This window comes from Drosophila takahashii, chromosome 2R (assembly GCF_030179915.1).
Source record: "Drosophila takahashii strain IR98-3 E-12201 chromosome 2R, DtakHiC1v2, whole genome shotgun sequence".
Classification (NCBI taxonomy): Eukaryota; Metazoa; Arthropoda; class Insecta; order Diptera; family Drosophilidae; genus Drosophila; species Drosophila takahashii.
Window position 1 is genome coordinate 8,001,378 of NC_091679.1, and position 19,968 is coordinate 8,021,345.

General features: G+C 37.4%; 1 protein-coding gene across 10 annotated transcripts in view; it reads left to right on the forward strand.

Moving 5' to 3' along the window:
• Positions 1 to 19,968, forward strand: part of Nipped-A (Transcription-associated protein Nipped-A) — a 520,496-nt gene that overhangs the window by 331,712 nt on the left and 168,816 nt on the right. For 9 of the 10 annotated variants that reach the window (XM_070213827.1, XM_070213829.1, XM_070213828.1 and 6 more), the window contains 2 exons: positions 12,174 to 12,326; positions 12,667 to 15,463. In XM_070213827.1, coding sequence (XP_070069928.1) covers positions 12,174 to 12,326; positions 12,667 to 15,463 — 2,950 coding nt within the window. Of the gene's footprint in view, positions 1 to 12,173; positions 12,327 to 12,666; positions 15,464 to 19,968 lie in introns of those variants that run through there. The other variant, XM_070213836.1, reaches the window with a different exon arrangement.

A 19,968-nucleotide genomic window follows, 5' to 3' on the forward strand; every position in this document is an offset into this window, starting at 1 on the left:
CGGGGAGGAACGGTAGAAAGTCATAAGTTTGCATTTAGCATGGTTTAGGAAAAGGAGATTACTGACGCACCACTTATGAAATTCATTGAGGTCAAATTGAAAATGAGAATGAAGGTACCAATCGGAATAGGAGAAACAAATTTTGACGTCATCGGCATACATAAAAAAAGACGAGTATGATATAACTTGAGGTAGGTCGTTTATAAAAAGTATGAAAAGTAACGGTCCAAGGTGAGGAACACCAGAAGTGACATCCACAGTGTGAGATAGCTCATTCATAAAGAGGACTCGTTGGGTGCGATTTGTTAAATACGACTCTATCCATTTTAGAAGGTTATTTGGGAATCCCAAATAAGAAAGTTTAAACAGAAGCAGTGAATGGTTTACCGAGTCGAAAGCCTTGCTAAAATCAGTGAATATAACGTCGGTTTGTAGACGGTGCTGAAAACCTTGATTAATCAAGTGCGAGAACTCAAGGAGATTAGTCGTCGTTGATCGATGCCTAATAAACCCATGCTGAGAAGGAGAAATTAAGGAACTGCAGAGATGTTGTAATTGAAGAGTTATTAGTTGTTCCAGAAGTTTAGGAATAGCTGATAGTTTGGCAATGCCACGGTAATTTATGAAGAGGAATTATATAAGACTCTTTCCAGATCCTAGGTAGGCAGGGCAAAGAGACTGATAAGTTAAAAAGAAGTGTAAGTGGATATAATACATTTTGGGCACAGTGTTTTAAAATGCAGCTTGGCATCTTATCAGGGCCAGCTGAGTATGAAATGTCAACAGAGGACATTCCTTCTAGAACGACACTCTCTGTGAAAGGGTTTAAAAATATGTTATTAGCATGCGGTATGAAATATGGATACGCTGTTAAGGTGTTTTCGGGTTTAGAAGAATAAGTTGACTGGAAAACGGATGCAAATAAGTTGAAAATCTCGGGAGCAGAATTTTCAGTTTTATTGAGATAGCGAAGACGGGGGAAAAGCATTAGGTTTTCGCTTGGAGTTAACGAAGGAGAAAAATTGTTTTGGATTAGTGCGGAAGTTATCTTTACACTGTGATAGGTGTTGATTATAGGATTGACTGTTTTCAGTTAGGAATTGGGAGCGGATGGTGGAGTAACGGGCGTAGTCAAGTACAGAGCCGGATTTTTGATATTTTTTATAAAGCCTGGATTTTTTGTTTTTTAGGTACGAGAGATGTTTGGAAAACCACGGGGGCTTGGAAGAAGGGGATATATCAAGTGTAGGGACAAAAGCTTCCAAGGCCGGATAAAGGGAGTTGTAAAATTGTAGGACAGCGGAGTCCATATCTTGGATTTCTAATAGAAATGAAAAGTCAATCCTCGAAAGGTACTTATTGAGGCCAGTGAAATCTGTTTTCCGAAAACATTTGATCGGACAGGGGGTTAGTGCAGTCGATTTGTAAGATTGGTTCAAAAGCTCAACAGATATAGATAGAGTGGGGTGATAAGAATCTTCAGGAAGGGAAATTGGATTGACTCTAGAAACTGTTGCAAGAGCGGCGTCACCTACAAACATAAGGTCCAGAAGTCTATTCCGGTTATTTTTAACTGAGTTGATTTGAGCTAGGGGCAAGTCAGTTAACCCATCGATAAAATCATGACAAATGTTAGGTAGCAAAAGATTAGAGTCATCACAGGGGAACCAGGAAATATGTGGGAGGTTTAAGTCACCCATCACAATTATTTGGTCTGCATGACATACGGCAGACATCACAAACTGAATGGCAGACAGGTGGTTTAAATATTTGTTTATTTGTTTATTTAAAGCAATGTACTGCTCAATAGACTTAAAATTATATACATCATAAATTTAATAAACAAACAATAATTTTCTTGTAACGTAGGAGAACTTATTAAGTCGATGAAGAAAGGAACGCAATGACTTTTAGCGAATTAGCCTTGGCAGAGCACTCATAGGATATGAGGTGATACAGTTCATTATAGTTATCACATAGGATTCGGAAGGGGTCGAAACGGGAGTAGTTTGACCTGCACACAGGAAGTGCTAATGGACGGAATCGGCGAGTAGCACTGCAAGGAACGTTCCAATTGAGGGTGGCTAACAGATCAACTGAGTCGACGGCGCCAGTGATGAGTTTGTGAAGTAATATCACACCATAACAGGTCCGACGATCCTTTAAGGTAGATAAATCCAAGAGGCGCAACCTGTCTCTATAGAAAGGCAAACGGCGTCCCTCTTCCCAGTTTAAGCCTCGTAGTGCAAAAAGGAAAAATTGCTTTTAGACGGATTCTATCATATTTGATAGTGCTCATATTGTGGAGACCATATATACAGTCGAATCTGACGTTGGGGGTATATATGAGCAGGTCAAAAAGATAAAAGCTGAGCCAATGCAAACTTTTACAGCAACGAATTCAATACCAGCCTCGTTAGTAACAGGAAACAACTTAGAGGAGAAATTGTTATTTAGCGCGATAAGAACACCACCAGCAAAGGCAGAACGATCCGTTCTATAAGTAGAGAACTTATGAACAAAGATTTCATGGTCGGAAACGGAAGAGTTAAGCCAGGTTTCGGTAAAAGCGATGGCATCAAAGTCAAATGACGCGCTGTTAGTGTAAATTTAATTAAGTTTACCCAAAAGACTGGGTACGTTTTGATAAATAACGGTAAAAAAGCAACTTAGAGATAGGAGACTGTCGGGAAGAAAAATTTTAAATGAGGAAATTTTACGCGTGTGATTAAAATTAAATTTGTTAATTATAAAATTATCAGGAGTAGCTTTTAACTTAGAGCACAGATGATTTTTGACGGCTCCCGGCGTAGTATCAGGTGACAAGCGGGACACAGGTGCCAGGACCAACATCTGTGCCTTCAGTATGTAGGGAAGTTGAATCCAGTGGAGTATGAACAGCATCAGCGGAATCCGGAACATTAGCAGTAGTAGGGTCATCATTGATTGAGGCATTAGGTAAAGCTGGTACAGGCGTATTGATGGTGATCGATGTAGCAGAGATGTTCAACGGCGTGCGAGGTACTGAGAACAGTGAATTATCGGCAATAAGTTCAACATTGGGTTGGATATTGGGAATATTCCCTCTGGAAGATGTACTTAAAAGTTTGAGGCTCAGAAATGAAGATTCGACGGAACCAAATATGTCAGAGAGGACATTGAGTTGAGTCCGAACCTTTTGGAACCCAATTCTCGTTTGCCTCATGAAAGTTCCCATGGTAATGCTTAGGCACGAAGTACAAGTCCAGTACAATTGTCTGTGTTTCCCAACAATATCTCCGATTCTACCATTATGCCCGCCACCACCACATTTAACATGTGAGCAGTTATCACACAGCCAGCACATCAAGTAGTTATCACCAGAGATGGTGCCACTAAATTCGCATATCTTGGCGCAGCAAATTAGAGTCATCTTTGTGTAGTTGAAGAGTAATTGATAAGAGAAAAAGCAGCAAGATCGGATAAGAGAGCAGTTAAGCGAAAAGTCTAGCGGCGGTTTATCCAACGATGAGGGGCGCAGAGAGAAGACAGCGGGAGAGCGTGATATGCAGGCGATGTTCTGAGCGCGATTTCGTACTCGGGAAGTGCTAGTCGAGAAATGCTAGCTATGTAACGGAGCAGTAGAGCGATAAGTAAAGCAGCGGTTTATCCAACGAAAAAGGGCGCAGAGAGAAGACAGCGGGAGAGCGTGATATGCAGGCGATGTTCTGAGCGCGATTTCGTACTCGAGAAATGCTAGCTATGTAACGGAAAGCTTCAACGCTGAGCGAACCGTAAACGAGAGCATTGCGGGTGGAACGATAAAGCCAAACAACAACAACACTATTAGGATTGACAGCTTGTTGAGGCACTTTTTTAATTTGTTAAAATTTAACAATAAAGTCACTGTCTTTATAAAGTTGGCTTTTCACAGTGAAGCGGCGTATCGAAAGTGATTAGAAAATCCAAGTGGGGATATAAAGATAGACTTACCACGATGGGCTAAACGTTTTCGGGAGCGATTGAAAAGCACGACCGTCTTCAGCGAATGAACAAATAATATGTAATATGTAAAAACTTTTCGACTTTTTCTTGTATACTCGGGACTTGATTAATTCGAATATTCTGCACTCGACAACTTTTTGCGACTTCACGATTTGACTGCTTCTTTCGACTGAATGATTCTCTTTCTTTTCATCTGCTTTCTTAAAAGGTCCCAAGTGGTCTATATGGAGCGTGTGCAGTGGGCAGTCTCCTTTTCGAATGCAATACAACTGACCTTCCTGTTTTCCCAGCTTTTTGTTGCATATAATGCACTTTATGCAAGACTTGATAATTTGTGCAACCTTGGTTTCTATGTGCGAGATCAGAAACTGTTGGCGCAATGAGTGTAAAGTTTTTTTGCACTGAAAAATGTCCCATGCTATAAGCATCGGATATTATTTCGTGCTCTATTGATTTTGGCACGACCAGCAAATCATTTCCATCCACATGCTTGTACAAAATGTTACCTTTCAGTTTGAAATCTTTATAGGGGCGGGATTTCAAAAGTTCTAGAATAGACTCGATGAATTCATCCTTTTGCTGAGCTATTTCGATGCGAGCAGAAATCTCCGAGGTGATATTGAAGAAGTCCTGAGGATAGCGGCTGAGGCTGTCAACATGCTTCATTCTATCTGCAGATCAATGTTCTACTTGGAACTCGAAGTCTTGTAACTGTAGTATCCACTGAGCGACTTCGCGAGGCACGTCCTTTTTCTTCACTGTCATAGAGAAGGCGGCGCAATCTGTGACCAATTTAAACGAAACACCTAAAAGTTAATGTCGAAACTTGTTAAGGGCGAGAATACAGATTTTACTTCCAGTATGTAGCTGTGTCGTTTGGCATCTGCTTCGGACGTCCTCTTGCTCCAAAAAGCGACTGGATGCAGCTCTTCGTCAACCTTCTGCATAAGCACAGCACCGAAACCATCTTTCGAAGCGTCTGTGTGGAGCTCTGTTGGGGCCTCTCTGCGGTATAGACGTAGGACTGGTTCTGTAGACAAAATATCCTTATGCTGGTTCATTGCATTTTTTTCTGAAGCATCAAATTTAAACTCTGTGCCTTTCTTTAAAAGGTCCGAGCGATGTTGGCATAGCCTTTGACAAACTTCCGGAAAAATCCTGTGAGAACCAAAAAGGATTATACGCCCTTGATGTTTTTCGGATAGGCAAATTTTTTAACGGCTTTAGTTTTCTCTTCTCATGGCCAAACTTTTCCATCGCTTACGATGTGTCCTGAGAAGTGTATCTTGCTTTGAAAAAAATTACATTTTTTCCATTTTATTTTTAAATAGTTTTTAGCCGCTTATGGTAGCACCGTTTTTACCTTGGCAATGCATTCATCGTTGGTTTGTCCGTATATGATGATATCATCATTTGCATAACATCGTTAGTGATCAGCTCCTGAAACACACTGTTAACAAATCGATTGAACACTGCTGGAGAGTTCCAGAAACCGTGTGGCGCTCGGCAAAATTCAAACAACCCCTCTCTGGTGATGAACGCGATGAATTTCCTGCTGGATTTCTTGATGGGCACGTGAAGAAAGTTTTTTTTCCAAATCCATGACAATGAAAACTGCTGCCTCTTGTAGTCTTTCCAAAACGTCATCGATCAGTGGAACGGAAAAACAGTCTCTTAATACCATGCTGTTTAGTTGGCAAAAGTCCACGCAGGTTCTGTATGTTCCATTCTTTTTCTTCACCAATACAACTCTGCTTGCAAAGTTAGAGGTTGACTTTCGGATGACTCCCTCTAATAGCTACTCATCGACCTGCATCCTGATCGCATCACACTCCACGGGAGAATAAAGACTCGGCTGGTGGCGAAATGACTTTATTTGCTCATCGGGTATTATCTTCATCTGAGCAGGACTTATCGAGGATGGGTTTGCCGACTTGTATTCCTTAATCATCGACTTGATGAGGGGCTGGAATGGAAGGGAAACATCGATATCAGGCTTTTCGCCGAGCTTGCTTGTAAATACTTAGCTCGTTTTTTCAGCGCTAAATGGCTCCGCTGACGACTTCTGGAAAGTGAATCCACTCTCGTTAAGAGAAACGCTGAATTTTGATACAAAGTCAAAACCAGGTAACACGTCTTTTTTGACGGCCTGTGGGCAATTTGAAACACTTTGTCTGCGTGTTGCAATCTTTTCGCATGTGTTCAGTTGATCCGCAGTTAAAGCATCTGGAAACTTTTTTATCGGTGGACACGATTTTTTGACCTTTAGTGTAGCGTCGTTCCTCTCTTTCCTTTCCATACTTGCGTTTATACACTTCAAATTTTTCTTTCAGTTCCAGGTAAGATGTGCAGTCATACATACTAACTTATTGCATGTATGTCGGCACTTCTTAGTGTGCGTTTGAATTCACTTTTAAGGTGACAGTAATTGCTAACCAAAACCGACTCTAGGAACAAGTTGGCCATTTTCGTCATTTTCCCTCGAGCCTGTACGTATCTCTGTTTTTCACTTAACTCATAGGCATCCGCATTTTGTTCAAAGTTTGAGAACCACTGCTCCACTGGAATTGTTTCACCGTCAAAGCTTGGCACAATTTGAGAAAAATTCTCTGCATTTATCTTTGGTTCATTTTGCGATCTTTGATTTATTTCATCCGCTTTGATTTTAAGAGACAGCATCTCAATTATTTGTTGCAAGCTCTGGTTGTTGATCTCGGCCATTTTCGGCTCACTTGTGGAAAATTCGCTTTCCAGGTAACTCGATTCTTCTTGTTGCTGCTCCTCTTCGACGAGACCCAGCCTAAAAGCTTGATTTTTCTTAGTTTGCGCTCTCGTTAGGACGCCACACTTCTGTCCACCTTTTTCCCTCTTCGTCGCTCATACTCTCGTATTCACTTGATGATGAAATTGTTTCACTGAATTCGCAACTGCGCAATTTTCATTGTTTTATTGCCTTTTAGGTTGAGACCCCAAATGTAATATAGTTTTATTTAATAAGGTATTGAAATTATAAAGTTATTGTGTCTTCACATGTTCTTTCTAACCCTCCGCGACATATAACAACTTTTCGACTTATTCTTATATACTCGGGACTTGATTAATTCGAATATTCTGCACACGACAACTTTTTGCGACTTCACGATTTGACTGCTTCTTTCGACTGAATTGTTCTCTTTCTTTTCATCAGTTTTCTTTTGTGTTGTGTGGGGTTGCCAACTTGATCAAAACCAACTCTTCCTTACATTTATGCCGGCATTTTTGCGTTTTTTCCAACATTGACAAATTGTAGCTTCTAAACTAATAAATGGATCTCAATGCTGTGTATAAGAAAGTTAGAGGGCATTCTATTACCTGTAAAATGAGTCTTTAATGGCCGAAATCGGTTAATCACAGCTCGAGTTAGAAATTAAAAAAGCGTCAAAAACGTTTTTTACGCTTTAAAAAATATTGGTACTCATACACAAAATTGTAAGTGCCCTTTTCTTAATCAGAAAGATGTACCTTACCGGAAAAAAAGGTTTCATAAAGTGCGTATTTCATCATTTTTTTTTGTAAACTGGTGTTATTTGCCAAACATTTAAGCTGTATGCCGCAAATGCCGTTTACTTCCTACAAAGTTACAATGAATTTTCTTCTATATTTGTTTGATTATTCTTATGGGAGCCTTAAAATATAGTGGTTCGATCCGGCTCGCTCCGACATATGTACTACCTGCAATGGAAATAAGACTTTTGGGAAAGTTTAGATTAAAAAAAATTTTTTTTTACAAATAGCTCGAATTTCTTAGTGAAACTTTCGTAACACATTCTTAAAAAGGTATTCTACCAATTTAAATAAAAAACTAGAAAGAAAGCTAGCTTCGGCCAGCCGAAGCTTATATACCCTTGCAGATCGTTCCTATTAACTTACAAATCGCAAAAATTTTAAATTTCGTATTATTTTAATATGACTTTGCAGCTATTGCAGCTATATAATATAGTCGTCCGATTTTTGTTAAATTTAATTCAAAAGTATAAGAGAATACAATAAAAACCAACGGAGCTATAATTTGTTTCCAATTAATTTCCCATTAATTTTTCGATCGTTCCTATGGCAGCTATATGATATAGTCGTCCGATTTTGATAAAATGAAAATTGAAATTCGGAAATATTTAAAAAGAGTCATGTTCTAAAGTAGAAGAGAATACAATAAAAACCAAAAAAGCTAAAATTTATTTCTGTGTAACTTTCCCATTCATTTTCCGATTGTTCCTATGGCAGCTATATGATATAGTCGTCCGATTTTTAAAATATTTTATTCGAAATTCTGAAATATTTAAAAAATAATATTTCCAAGAGTAGAAGGTTTTTTTTCAAAAAACACCGAAGCTAGAATTTTTTTAACGTTTCCTTCCTATGGGAGCTATAAGATATAGTTATCCGATCCGGTTGGTTCCGACTTATATACTACCTGCAATAGAAAGAAGACTTTTGGGAAAGTTTCATCGCGATAGCTTCAAAACTGAGAGACTAGTTTGCGTAGAAACGGACGGACAGACGGACAGACGGACAGACGGACGGACAGACGGACATGGCTAGATCGATTTGTCTAGTGATGCTGATCAAGAATATATATACTTTATGGGGTCGGAAACGTCTCCTTCACTGCGTTGCAAACTTCTGACTGAAATCATAATACCCTCTGCAAGGGTATAACAAGAAAGGAAGTTAGCTTCGGCAGGCCTAAGTTTGTATACCCTTGCGGTTCAAATGCATACTTACCTTCCTTGAGAGTTTCAAAAGCTTTATCTTGATGGGTCCCGTTTAGGTATATCAGATGTATGTATATTGGCTATTATTTTAGATTTGGTGTTTAAAATGGTAGATCATACGTATGATACCTGTAATTTACCTGAATATGCTGAACACCTAATATTTAACCCTCTAAGACGTAAGCATGCCTCAAGGCACGTATTATTTTCGCGCGAAAAAACATAAAATAAATGATAAGTCTCGTTAGAAGCTTCGGAGAGCTTTCAAGCCTGAGAATCATAATTTTGTCTGTCTTTTATCAACCGCCAAAAAATATTTAAACAATTGAAAAGATGTTAGTTTATTTGTTAAGACCAAAAACGTAATACGTGCCTTCAGGCACGCAAGTCTTAGAGGGTTAACTGCTAAAAACTAACTAACATCAGAACTAAATTTAAAATTAGTTTACTAGAAAAAACAAGATAGAACGCTATAGTCGAGTTCCTTGACTATTAGAGAGGACGTGGCACCTTCATAAAATAAACTTGCGCTGCGTAGGAAGCCCAAAAATATGTGTAGAAAGTCCCAACCTTCCAGCTTTTGTAGTTTCCGAGATCTCAGCGTTCATCCAGACAGAGAGACAGACGGACAGACGGACATAGCTAGATCGACTCGGCTAGTGATCCTGATCAATAACACAGGCCGACAGTGTTTTTGGTGCAGCCCTATGGGCATTAAATTGTGTTAATAAGGACGTATATAAACATATCTGCATACCTTGTTTTCGCGTTTAACGGGTGGTATTTGGGCAATGGCGGTTTGAAAAAAATAGCAACATTTAATGTTTTGATTTAAGACATCTTCGAGGGTCTGTGCTCAATTATAATAAAACCTTTACCAAATTTCTTGGATGCCCTTTTACATAATTGCATTTAAGGTTCCATCGTAATTTGATTTAATCAAAGCCTATGAAACATTTGTTCACCTCTATTCCCAATCAACTTGATGCGGTGAACAGGCTTGTTGCTATTTTTTCAAACCGCGATTGCCCAAATACCACCCGTTAAACGCGAAAACTATTAACATATTTTAATGCCAATAGGCCTGCACCTTTTAATAAAGCCCATTTTGTTAACCTGTGTAATATATATACTTTATGGGGTCGGAAAAGCCTCCTTCTAGCCATTACATACTTTTGCACGAATACAATATACCCTTTTACTCTACGAGTAACGGCTATAAAGAGAATCACTCCATTTTAGAGAGTTGGCCATTAGGGCGGGTCGATTTGTATGGAGCCGAAAAAAGTGATGAATCGTATAGGGGGAACGTAATCTTTAAAGGATTCTAAGCCATATTGGCGAACATACTTATGGTCTAAAATGACGTTTGACCCCCCCCAAACGCGAATGAAGAATACTGATTTTTTTGAGGAAAAAATGTATTACTAAATTTGAAATAAAAATTTGAATTTGATATTCAGTAATATATCTGTGCTGACTACTATGATATTTTCCTCAAAAAAGCTGTATTTTTCATTCGCGTTTGGGGGGAGTTAAACGTCATTTTAGACCATAAGTATGTTCGCCAATATGGCTTAGAATCCTTTAAAGATTACGTTCCCCCTATACGATTTTTGGGGTCTCAAATCGACCCACCCTATTGGCCATATTTATAAACAGTGCAAATTTTAATTTTTAAATTTACCACTTTATTATTAATTAGAAACACTGTCAAACTCAACCCAAGGAAGTTTTTGTAGACCACCCTCTGTGGTCTTGTAAATTGGTGACCAGCCATTGTACTGAAACCAACAACATATCATTAAACTTGCTCGGCAAATCAACTTGGAGGATTAACCCAGAATAACAACCACCTACTTTCTCTGGTGACATCACGACATTGAGATCAACATTCTGGAGGAATATTTTTGAGAATCACTGACATTCGAACATTGAGAACGTCTACGATTAATATCGATAACAGCGAAGTCGACGTGGGTGTATCGTGCATACACCTTCAAACCACCAGTATCTGGTCTATGCGGCAGTGTTGTTGCGACCAACAGCTCTATCATCCATGTGATGATTTAAAACACAAAAAAAAATTTGGGTTTTAAAATGTCAGAAATCAAAATACCCGTTACTCAGGTAAAGGGAGTGCGAAGGGGTTGGAGATAAAAACTTTGATCCGCCGTAACTTTTTAACGAATGGTCCGATTTAGAAAAATTTCTTTTACATTTCGATAAGTATTGATAAACACCAAAAAACTGCATTTTTACTTTTCCGAAATATTGAAATTTTTAAAATCGTATATAAGCGATTGTGGTCGTTAGTGGGGGCGTGGCACCCATTGTGAAACAAACTTGCGCTGCGTAGGGACTCCTAGAATCTGCATGCAAAATGTCAATCTTCTAGCATTTATAGTTTCCGAGACAGACGGACAGACAGACAGACATGGCTAGATCTGGCTAGATCGACTCGGTTAGTGACCCTGATCAATATATATACTTTATAGTGTCGGAAGTGCTTCCTTCTAGCTGTTACATACTTTTGCAGGAATACAATATACCCTTTTACTCTACGAGTAACGGGTATAAAAACGTATAATGTTCGAATAATCCTATGAGAGCCTTAATATGTAGCACAGGCCAACAAAATGGGACATGGGTCGGTGTCTAGGTAATCTTTTAGGAATTTAATAGTTACATGTCTCTTTTACACGGTCGTTTTGGAAAATTCAATCTAACTGAACCACAAGAGAAGGTGGGCGAAAAAGAAGTTTCGATTGATTCTGAGATTTGACCCAAATTGGCCTGGAATTACCCTATAGCCAAAAGAACAGCTTTCCGATGATAATCTTGTTCTAATGGCTCTTTATTTATAGCTGCTATGTCTAACCAAACTTTTCCTACTATTAGAGCCCCCTTTTCCCCTAATAAGAAATTCCAAATTTTATAATTCAAAAGGAATGATCTGCCAGCTTCGGCTGGCCAAAGTGTTTTACATGTGACATGTTTAAGTGCGTGTTTCTTGAAACCACGTTTTGAAAGTCCGTGATCATCGGAATTTCTGGACAAAAAAACGTACCCCCTGGGAAGAGTTTTTATTTAAAGTCGAATTTTTAGTTGAAAAACGCATTTTTGACTTTGTAAGATCGAAAAAATTCATAAAGAAAAATCGAGCTTCCAAGTGGGTAGGGGTTTTTAATTGTTTATCAAAATGTTATTGCAGAATAGAAATCAAATAATTTTTGGCGGAGATACATTGATCCATTGATCACCGCAAAACGCCCTTTTGTATAGTGTATCGGCTATAAAAAATAGTGGATGTTATTTAAATAACACTTAATATACAAAAAGGGTTGAAATAAATCCTTCCAATTAGTTTAAAAAACCCAAAATCGATATTTCTTCACCTCTATCGCATTATAAAACTGTTTTATTTTTTATTCTTACAGGTGTGGGATCGTATACTAAGGCTGATGATATTTTTCGCTCTATTGATAAGTCCTACTGCGATACGGTTCTGAATTTCTTGGTACGGTTGGCATGCCAGGTCAACGATCCACAAGTCACAATTATTTCGCCAGGAGAAAGTTTATCTCGAAGGTAATTGAAAATGTTTGTACATTTTGTTGTTTTCAATATAATAGGGTAAGAATTTCTCAACTGCGCATATGAAAAAATAGATTTTCTTCAAAGTCGGGTACCTCGTAGAGTTTGCCTTGGTTGTATTCGGGTTTTTTTTTAAATTTTTTGGTGTCCATTTAGTGGCGCTATGAGTTTTTGAAGCTAAGAACTTAAAAAATGTTCTCAAACTTTAAATAGTATATCTCGGGAACGGCTTCGAGAAACAACAGACAGACAGACCTCTATAAATACATTTAAGTGCCTGTAAATGTATTTTACTCTATTTTTATAATGTTGTTTTTAAATATTTTATTTTCAGATGTGTTATGCTCCTAAAAATGGCTATGCGACCAGAGATTTGGCCACAGCCTTTTGATATTAAGCTCAATTGGCTTGATAAAGTTCTTGCAACTGTAGAAACTCCTCATCACAATTTAAACAACATTTGCACTGGAATCGATTTTTTAACATTTCTAACTACTATATTAAACCAAGAACAGTTGGTATCAATAGTAAGACCAGTCCAAAGAGGCCTGTCCTTATGTATAATTCATCAAAATACTCGGATTGTGCGATTAATGCATATGTTTTTAACACGAATAATGGGAATTTTTCCACCAGACGCTCAACATAAACACGAAGATCTGGACCTATTATATAGCGCTGTTAGTAAAATGATTGGCGAGAACCTAACTTTTTACGAAAAGAGTCCTCAACCAAATGCTTCTTCCCTATTTGGGACCTTAATGATTTTAAAAGCATGCACCACAAATAATCATAATTATATCGATCGAATTTTGGTTCAGTTTATTAGAGTTCTAAATCGACTTACAAAAGATCATATAAATACAATAAGCGGAAATAATGTTATCAGCCAGCCCCCTGATTCAAATTCTTTACCTTTAGAACTCTTGGTCCTTTCATTGGAATTGATTAAAAATAGGATTTTTGTAATGAGTGTGGAAATTAGAAAGCTTTTCATAGGTACAATTTTAGTTAGTCTTATAGAAAAGAGTTCGGAAGTAAAAATTATAAAATGTATAATTAAAATGCTGGATGATTGGATTAAAACAAAAGAACCAAATGTTATGACCCAAGTTCCATCTATTCGGGAAAAATCAGCTTTGCTGGTAAAACTCATGCAAAACGTTGAAAAAAAATTTACTGATGAAATTGAACTGAATGTACAATTCTTAGAAATTATCAATTTTATATATAGAGATGAAGTTCTTAAACAAACAGAATTAACAAGCAAACTGGAGGGTGCGTTTTTAAATGGTTTACGATTTCAAAACCCTCACATAAGAGCAAAGTTTTTTGAAATTTTAGATTCATCAATGCGACGTAGACTTCATGATAGATTATTATATATAATTTGTTCCCAGGCATGGGACACAATTGGATCCCATTATTGGATAAAGCAATGCATTGAATTGCTTATCTTAACAGCCAATACAATGATGCAAATTCAATGTTCAAATGAAGAGCTCAAAATACCCAGCATTACTTCCGTTATTCCAGCTAACTCAGCCGAGACACAGGAAAATTCTTTTGTGTCCTTCTTATCATCTCAATCGGAATCATTTGATATCATTCAAAATGTTGATGATAAGGATGACGTGTTTGATATTGATTTAACACTTGAATTTACAGCTGATCGAAAAGATGATTGTCAACAAATATTACCAACCCGACGTGTTACTTTAGTTGAATTAGTTTATAAACAAGCAGAATTTTTAGAAGCAAATCGAAATATAAGGACCGATCAGATGCTTGTCGCGACTTCTCAGCTATGTCACATTGACACGCAATTAGCTCAAAGCGTTTGGATATCTATTTTTCCACGTATCTGGAGTATATTTACGGAAGATCAAAAGTATAATGTCACAAAGGAATTAATACCATTTTTATCATCTGGAACCAATGTCAATCAAAAGGACTGCTTTCCAAGTACATTGAATACTTTTGTAGAAAGTTTGACTAAATGCACACCACCCATTTATATTCCTCCAAATTTATTAGCATACCTTGGCAAATCTCATAACCTATGGCACAAAGCAATCCTGGTTTTAGAAGATATGGTACTTAATCAACCAATACAAAATAAGGATAGCTCTAAAGATGGAGATGTCAATTTCTCCGAATTAGATATTCAACAATCAAATAATATATTTGACTCACTTTCAAAAATGTATTCTTCAATGCATGAGGAAGATCTGTGGGCTGGCCTTTGGCTTAAATTTGCACACTATCCGGAAACAAATATAGCTGTTTCATATGAGCAAATGGGATTTTTCGAAGAAGCCCAAGGTGCTTATGATCTAGCGATGACAAAATTTAAACAAGATTTAAATAATGGAGTCGTTAATACATATGTTAATAGCGAATTATTGTTGTGGGAGAAGCATTGGATGCGATGTGCTAAGGAATTAAATCAGTGGGACATTCTTCTGGACTATGCTCAAACTAATAAAGATAAGAACATGTTTTTAGTTCTTGAAAGTTCATGGCGTGTACCTGATTGGAATTTAATGAAAAATGCTTTATCTAAAACAGAACAATGTTATTTGAAACACCATGGTTTTAAAATAAATCTTTACAAAGGATATTTGAGTATACTTCACCAAGATGAAAGGCAGACTAGCAGTGTAGAACGATATGTAGAGATTGCATCTAGTTTATGCATTCGTGAGTGGCGGCGATTACCCAACATAGTTTCACATATTCACTTGCCATATCTTCAAGCTTCACAACAAATTATGGAACTTCATGAGGCAAGTCAAATTCATCAAGGACTGGCCCAATCACGTAATAATTCGTTGCACGATATGAAAGCCATCGTTAAAACCTGGCGTAATCGGTTACCAATTATTTCTGACGACTTATCACATTGGAGTGACATATTTACTTGGCGACAACATCACTACCAAATAATAACACAACACCTAGAGCAACAATCAGATCAAGGAAGTACAATGCTAGGAGTACACGCATCCGCACAAGCAATTATTTCTTTTGGAAAAATAGCTAGAAAACATAATTTGACTGGTGTTTGTCAAGAGACATTGTCTAGGATTTATACAATTCCTTCCGTTCCGATAGTGGATTGTTTTCAGGTAACTATAAATTAAATTCATGTTTATGTTTAAATGTAAGTACCGATTTACCGTATTTAAGCAAGTCGGAGATAATTCTTAATTTTTTATACACGTTACTCGTAGAGTTAAAAAGTATATTTAGGGTGTTCAATTGCGTTGCAAACGTTGTAAGGTGTAAAAGTGTAAGGCAGTTCCAACAACAATTTCTATACAAAAAAATTTTCAAAAGTAGGCCTTCAAAACTATTTTGTATAAAAATTGTTGTTGGAATTGATATACACCTTTACACTTTACAAAGTTTGCAACGCAATTGAACACCCTAATTGTATTCGTTGGAAAGTATGTGTCAGGTAGAAGCAAGCGTTTCTGATCCTATAAAGTATATTTATTCTTGACCAGGATCACTAGCCGAGTCGATTTAGCCATATCTTTCCGTCCGTCTGTCTGTCCGGGGAACGCTGAGATCTCGGAAACTACAAGGGCCAGAAAGTTGCGGCTTTGGATTGAGATACCTTAGCTTCCCATTCCGCGCAAGTTTATCATGCCGATATGGAACGCCCACTCTAACGCCCACACACCGCAAAAAGCTGTGGCGCCCAGGGTTATGAAGCTAGATAAAACGAGGACGGAAGCTAACTTCGGCAAGCCGAAGTTTTAATACCCTTGCAGATTTCACTAATGAAAACTTGACTAAAATAGCAACATGAATTAATAAACAACAAAATATTCTATAATTGAAAAAAATAAAAATTTAAAATTGTTCACCCTATTGTTCCTATGGGAGCTATATGATATAGACGTCCGATCGGCACGCGCTTTTATCCTGATCAAGGTACGCACAAAAAAATACGATTTGGAAAGTTTCATGGGAATAGCTTATATTTTGCGCAAAATATCCTGAAAAACGTCAAATTTTGACCGATTTCAGCATATTGTTCCTATGGGAGCTATAAGGTATAGACGTCCGATCGGCACGCGCTTTTACCCTGATCAAGGTATGCGTAAAAGAATAAGATTCATGTCAAAAGCTCTTACACTGAGCGAAATATCTTCATTTTGTGAAAGCTATATCCGATTGTTCCTATGGGAGCTATAGGATATAGACGTCCGATCGGGTCGGCTTTCAAACTTGATCTGCGTACACATGTTTTAGGACGACTGTGAAAGTTTCAAGGCGCTAGCATTTAAACTGAGCTCGCAAACGGTATTGAAACAGACGGTCAGACGGACAGACGGACAGACGGACAGACGGACAGACGGACAGACGGACATGGCTATATCGACTCCCCTATCGATCCTGATCAAGAATATATATACTTTATGGGGTCGGAAACGTCTCCTTCACTGCGTTACAAACTTCTGACCAAAATTATAATACCCTCTGCAAGGGTATAAAAATGTTTTCTGAAATGAATTTGTTTCTTCAACACCTGTCGATTGACCTAAAAAAAGTTTGCCACGACCACAAAAGCCCTTAGCGGTATAGCGCCCACTAGCGCCCAGTGCACTATGGAGAAAAAGCGAAAAATAAAAGCTACTAATTTAAAAAAACATATATTTTTTATACCCTTGTAGAGGGTATTATAATTTCAGTCAGATGTTTGCAACGCAGTGAAGGAGACGTTTCCGACCACATAAAGTATATATATTCTTGATCAGCACCAATAGCCGAGTCTATCTAGCCATGTCCGTCTGTCCGTCTGTCCGTTTCTATGCGAACTAGTCTCTCAGTTTTAAAGCTATCGCGATGAAACTTTCCTGAAAGTCTTCTTTCTATTGCAGGTAGTACATATGTCGGAGCGAGCCGGATCGGACCACTATATCTTAAGGCTCCCATAAGAATATTCAAACAAATATAAGAAAATTCATTGTAACTTTGTAGGAAGTAGGCGTTTTGATTCCTGACTACTTAAAAACAAAATTTAAATAAATAGGAACGCTGAATCTGGAATCCCTGGAACTGCACCGAGTGAGCATTCTTTTATCTGCAAGGGTATATAAGCTTCGGCTGGCCGAAGGTACAGTGCTGCCATCACTCAGCTTGAAAAACAGGACAGATAAGCCAAAAAAAACAGGGAAAAAAAGGACAAAAAATTTTCAAAAACGACAAAAAAAGGGACAAAAGTAAATGCGCCTCCATTTTTCTGTTTTACCAATGGGTTATATAATTACTTAATTTAAATGGATTTTATATTAAATTCAATTATGTAATGACCTACTGCGCCCGACTCACATCCTTCTTTGTTTGATCATTTTACCATGGTTAATTTTTGTGCGTATACGTAATAATCTAAAATTATTAAAATAATAAAAGCATTTCAAGTAACTATATTGGTAATACAAAAAAATGCCATATCTGCGTCAAACCCGAATAAGGGCCGGTTTCTCGAGTGCCGGCTAACATTTCTCGAACAGATAAAGTCCCTGCTAAGGCATTTTGGCTTTCTCGAGCATAAATGTGAGAGCTAACTTTGACAGGGACTCGGAGTCCCTGTTAAGCGTTTTCGACTCGATAGAATGACAGCTGATTTCCCAAAGCCAACTAAGAAGAAGAAACGAAATCACAGCTGACTTTTCCTTAAAATTATACCCAAACAGCTGATAAAATAATCGAAGCATGCCATTTTTTGCGCTTCACAGCACAATTCTGTGCGTTAACAGCACTCTGTAATTGTTTCTCGTTCAGATAAATTAAAGCAGTCGAGAAAGCGGATTTGCTTTTACGAACAGTTTATCTGGTATTTAAGTTTTTCGAACAGATAGCTATCAGGGACTTTGACAGGGACTCAAGAAACCGGCCTTAAGAGTCGTTAAAATCTGAAATTTTTTTCTGACAAAAAAGCAGAGAGTAAAAATTGAGAAATTTTTAAAGTGTTTTCCTCTTTTTTTGCTACAGAAAAAATCGTACTATATAAAAAATCCATCGACTGCTTTACGTCTCATTGATAATTTGTAAAAATAATTATTTTTTTAATGCCGAACTGTAAGATTGATGGTTAAAAAGGCGTTTTAGCATATAAAAACAGGTTTACACACTTTCGACTGGCAAAAATAACACTCAAGACCTTTTTTTTGAAAAAAGGACAGATTTCCGGATAGGGGATGTTTGAAATTTTTTCCGGATAAACCCGTTAAAAAAAGGCCAGATCTGTCCGGAAAGAGGACAAAATGGCAGCACTGCGAAGGTAGCTTCCTTTCTTGTTTTAATACTAAAATGGTTAAACTTATTAAAACCATTTTTAAAAAAATTTACGTGCCACCGATAATTCGAAGAAAAAACGCGCTAATTTTACTCCAAAGTTAACCAACGACGTGCAAAGTGTTTAGAGGGTTTTTTAGTTTGTTTTTTTTTGCTTTTAACAAAACAAGAAAGGAAGCTAGCTTCGGCCAGCCGAAGCTTATATACCCTTGCAGATCATTCCTATTAATTAACAAATCGCAAAAATGTTCAATATTCCATTATTTCTCATTAATTCCAATGGCGGCTATATGATATAGTAGTTCAATTTTGATAAAGTTAAAACCGAAATTCGGAAATATTTAAAAAGAGTCATATCCTAGAGTAGAAGAGAATACAATAAAAACCAACGAAGCAATAATTTTTTTTCTATTAATTTGCTTTTAATTTTCCGACTGTTCCTATAGCAGCTATATGATATAGTGTCCCGATTTATTCTAAATTTTATTCGAAATTCTTAAATATTTAAAAAAAACCATTCCCAAGAGAAGAAGTTAATATTTCAAAAAACACAAAAGCTTTTTAAAGTTTTTTTTTTCGATCTTTCCTATAGGAGCTAAAAGATATAGTTGTCCGATCCGGCCGGTTCCGACTTATATACTACCTGCAATAAAAAGAAGACTTTTGGGAAAGTTTCAAGCTGATAGCTTCAAAACTGAGAGACCACTTTGCGTAGAAACGGACAGACAGACGGACAGACGGACCGACGGACAGACGGACATGGCTAAATTGCCTCGTCTAGTGATGCTGATCAAGAATATAAATACTTTATGGGGTCGGAAACGTCTCCTTCACTGCGTTGCAAACTTCTGACTGAAATCATAATACCCTCTGCAAGGGTAATATATTCTGAAAATTTTTAGGGGGTTGACCATAGTGGGGAGGTGGTGGGTGGGTGGCTGTGGGTGGTATATATATATATATATATATATTATATTTTTTAAGGCTATATCTTTAAAACTAGAGTTTCTGCCAAAAAATCGGACTTTTTCCCTACTGTGCAGTGAAATGGGTGCCTTGGCTAAGCGGCCTCCTTCAATAGTTTTATGGAATGGTTTAGTCCGTCACACAGTGGCTTCTTGGCCCAAAAAACGTGCAATAAATCAATTTTTCGAATTTTAATGTATCCACTATTACAAATAGGAATCCTTTTTCAAATCAAATATTTTTTTGGAAATGTTGTGCAACTTCAAAGTTGACTTTTTTTTACTTTTAAAAAAAAACACCGTATTTAGTAAATTTTTCGCACCTACAGGTGAAATATTTTAAAAAGTATCAAATCGCT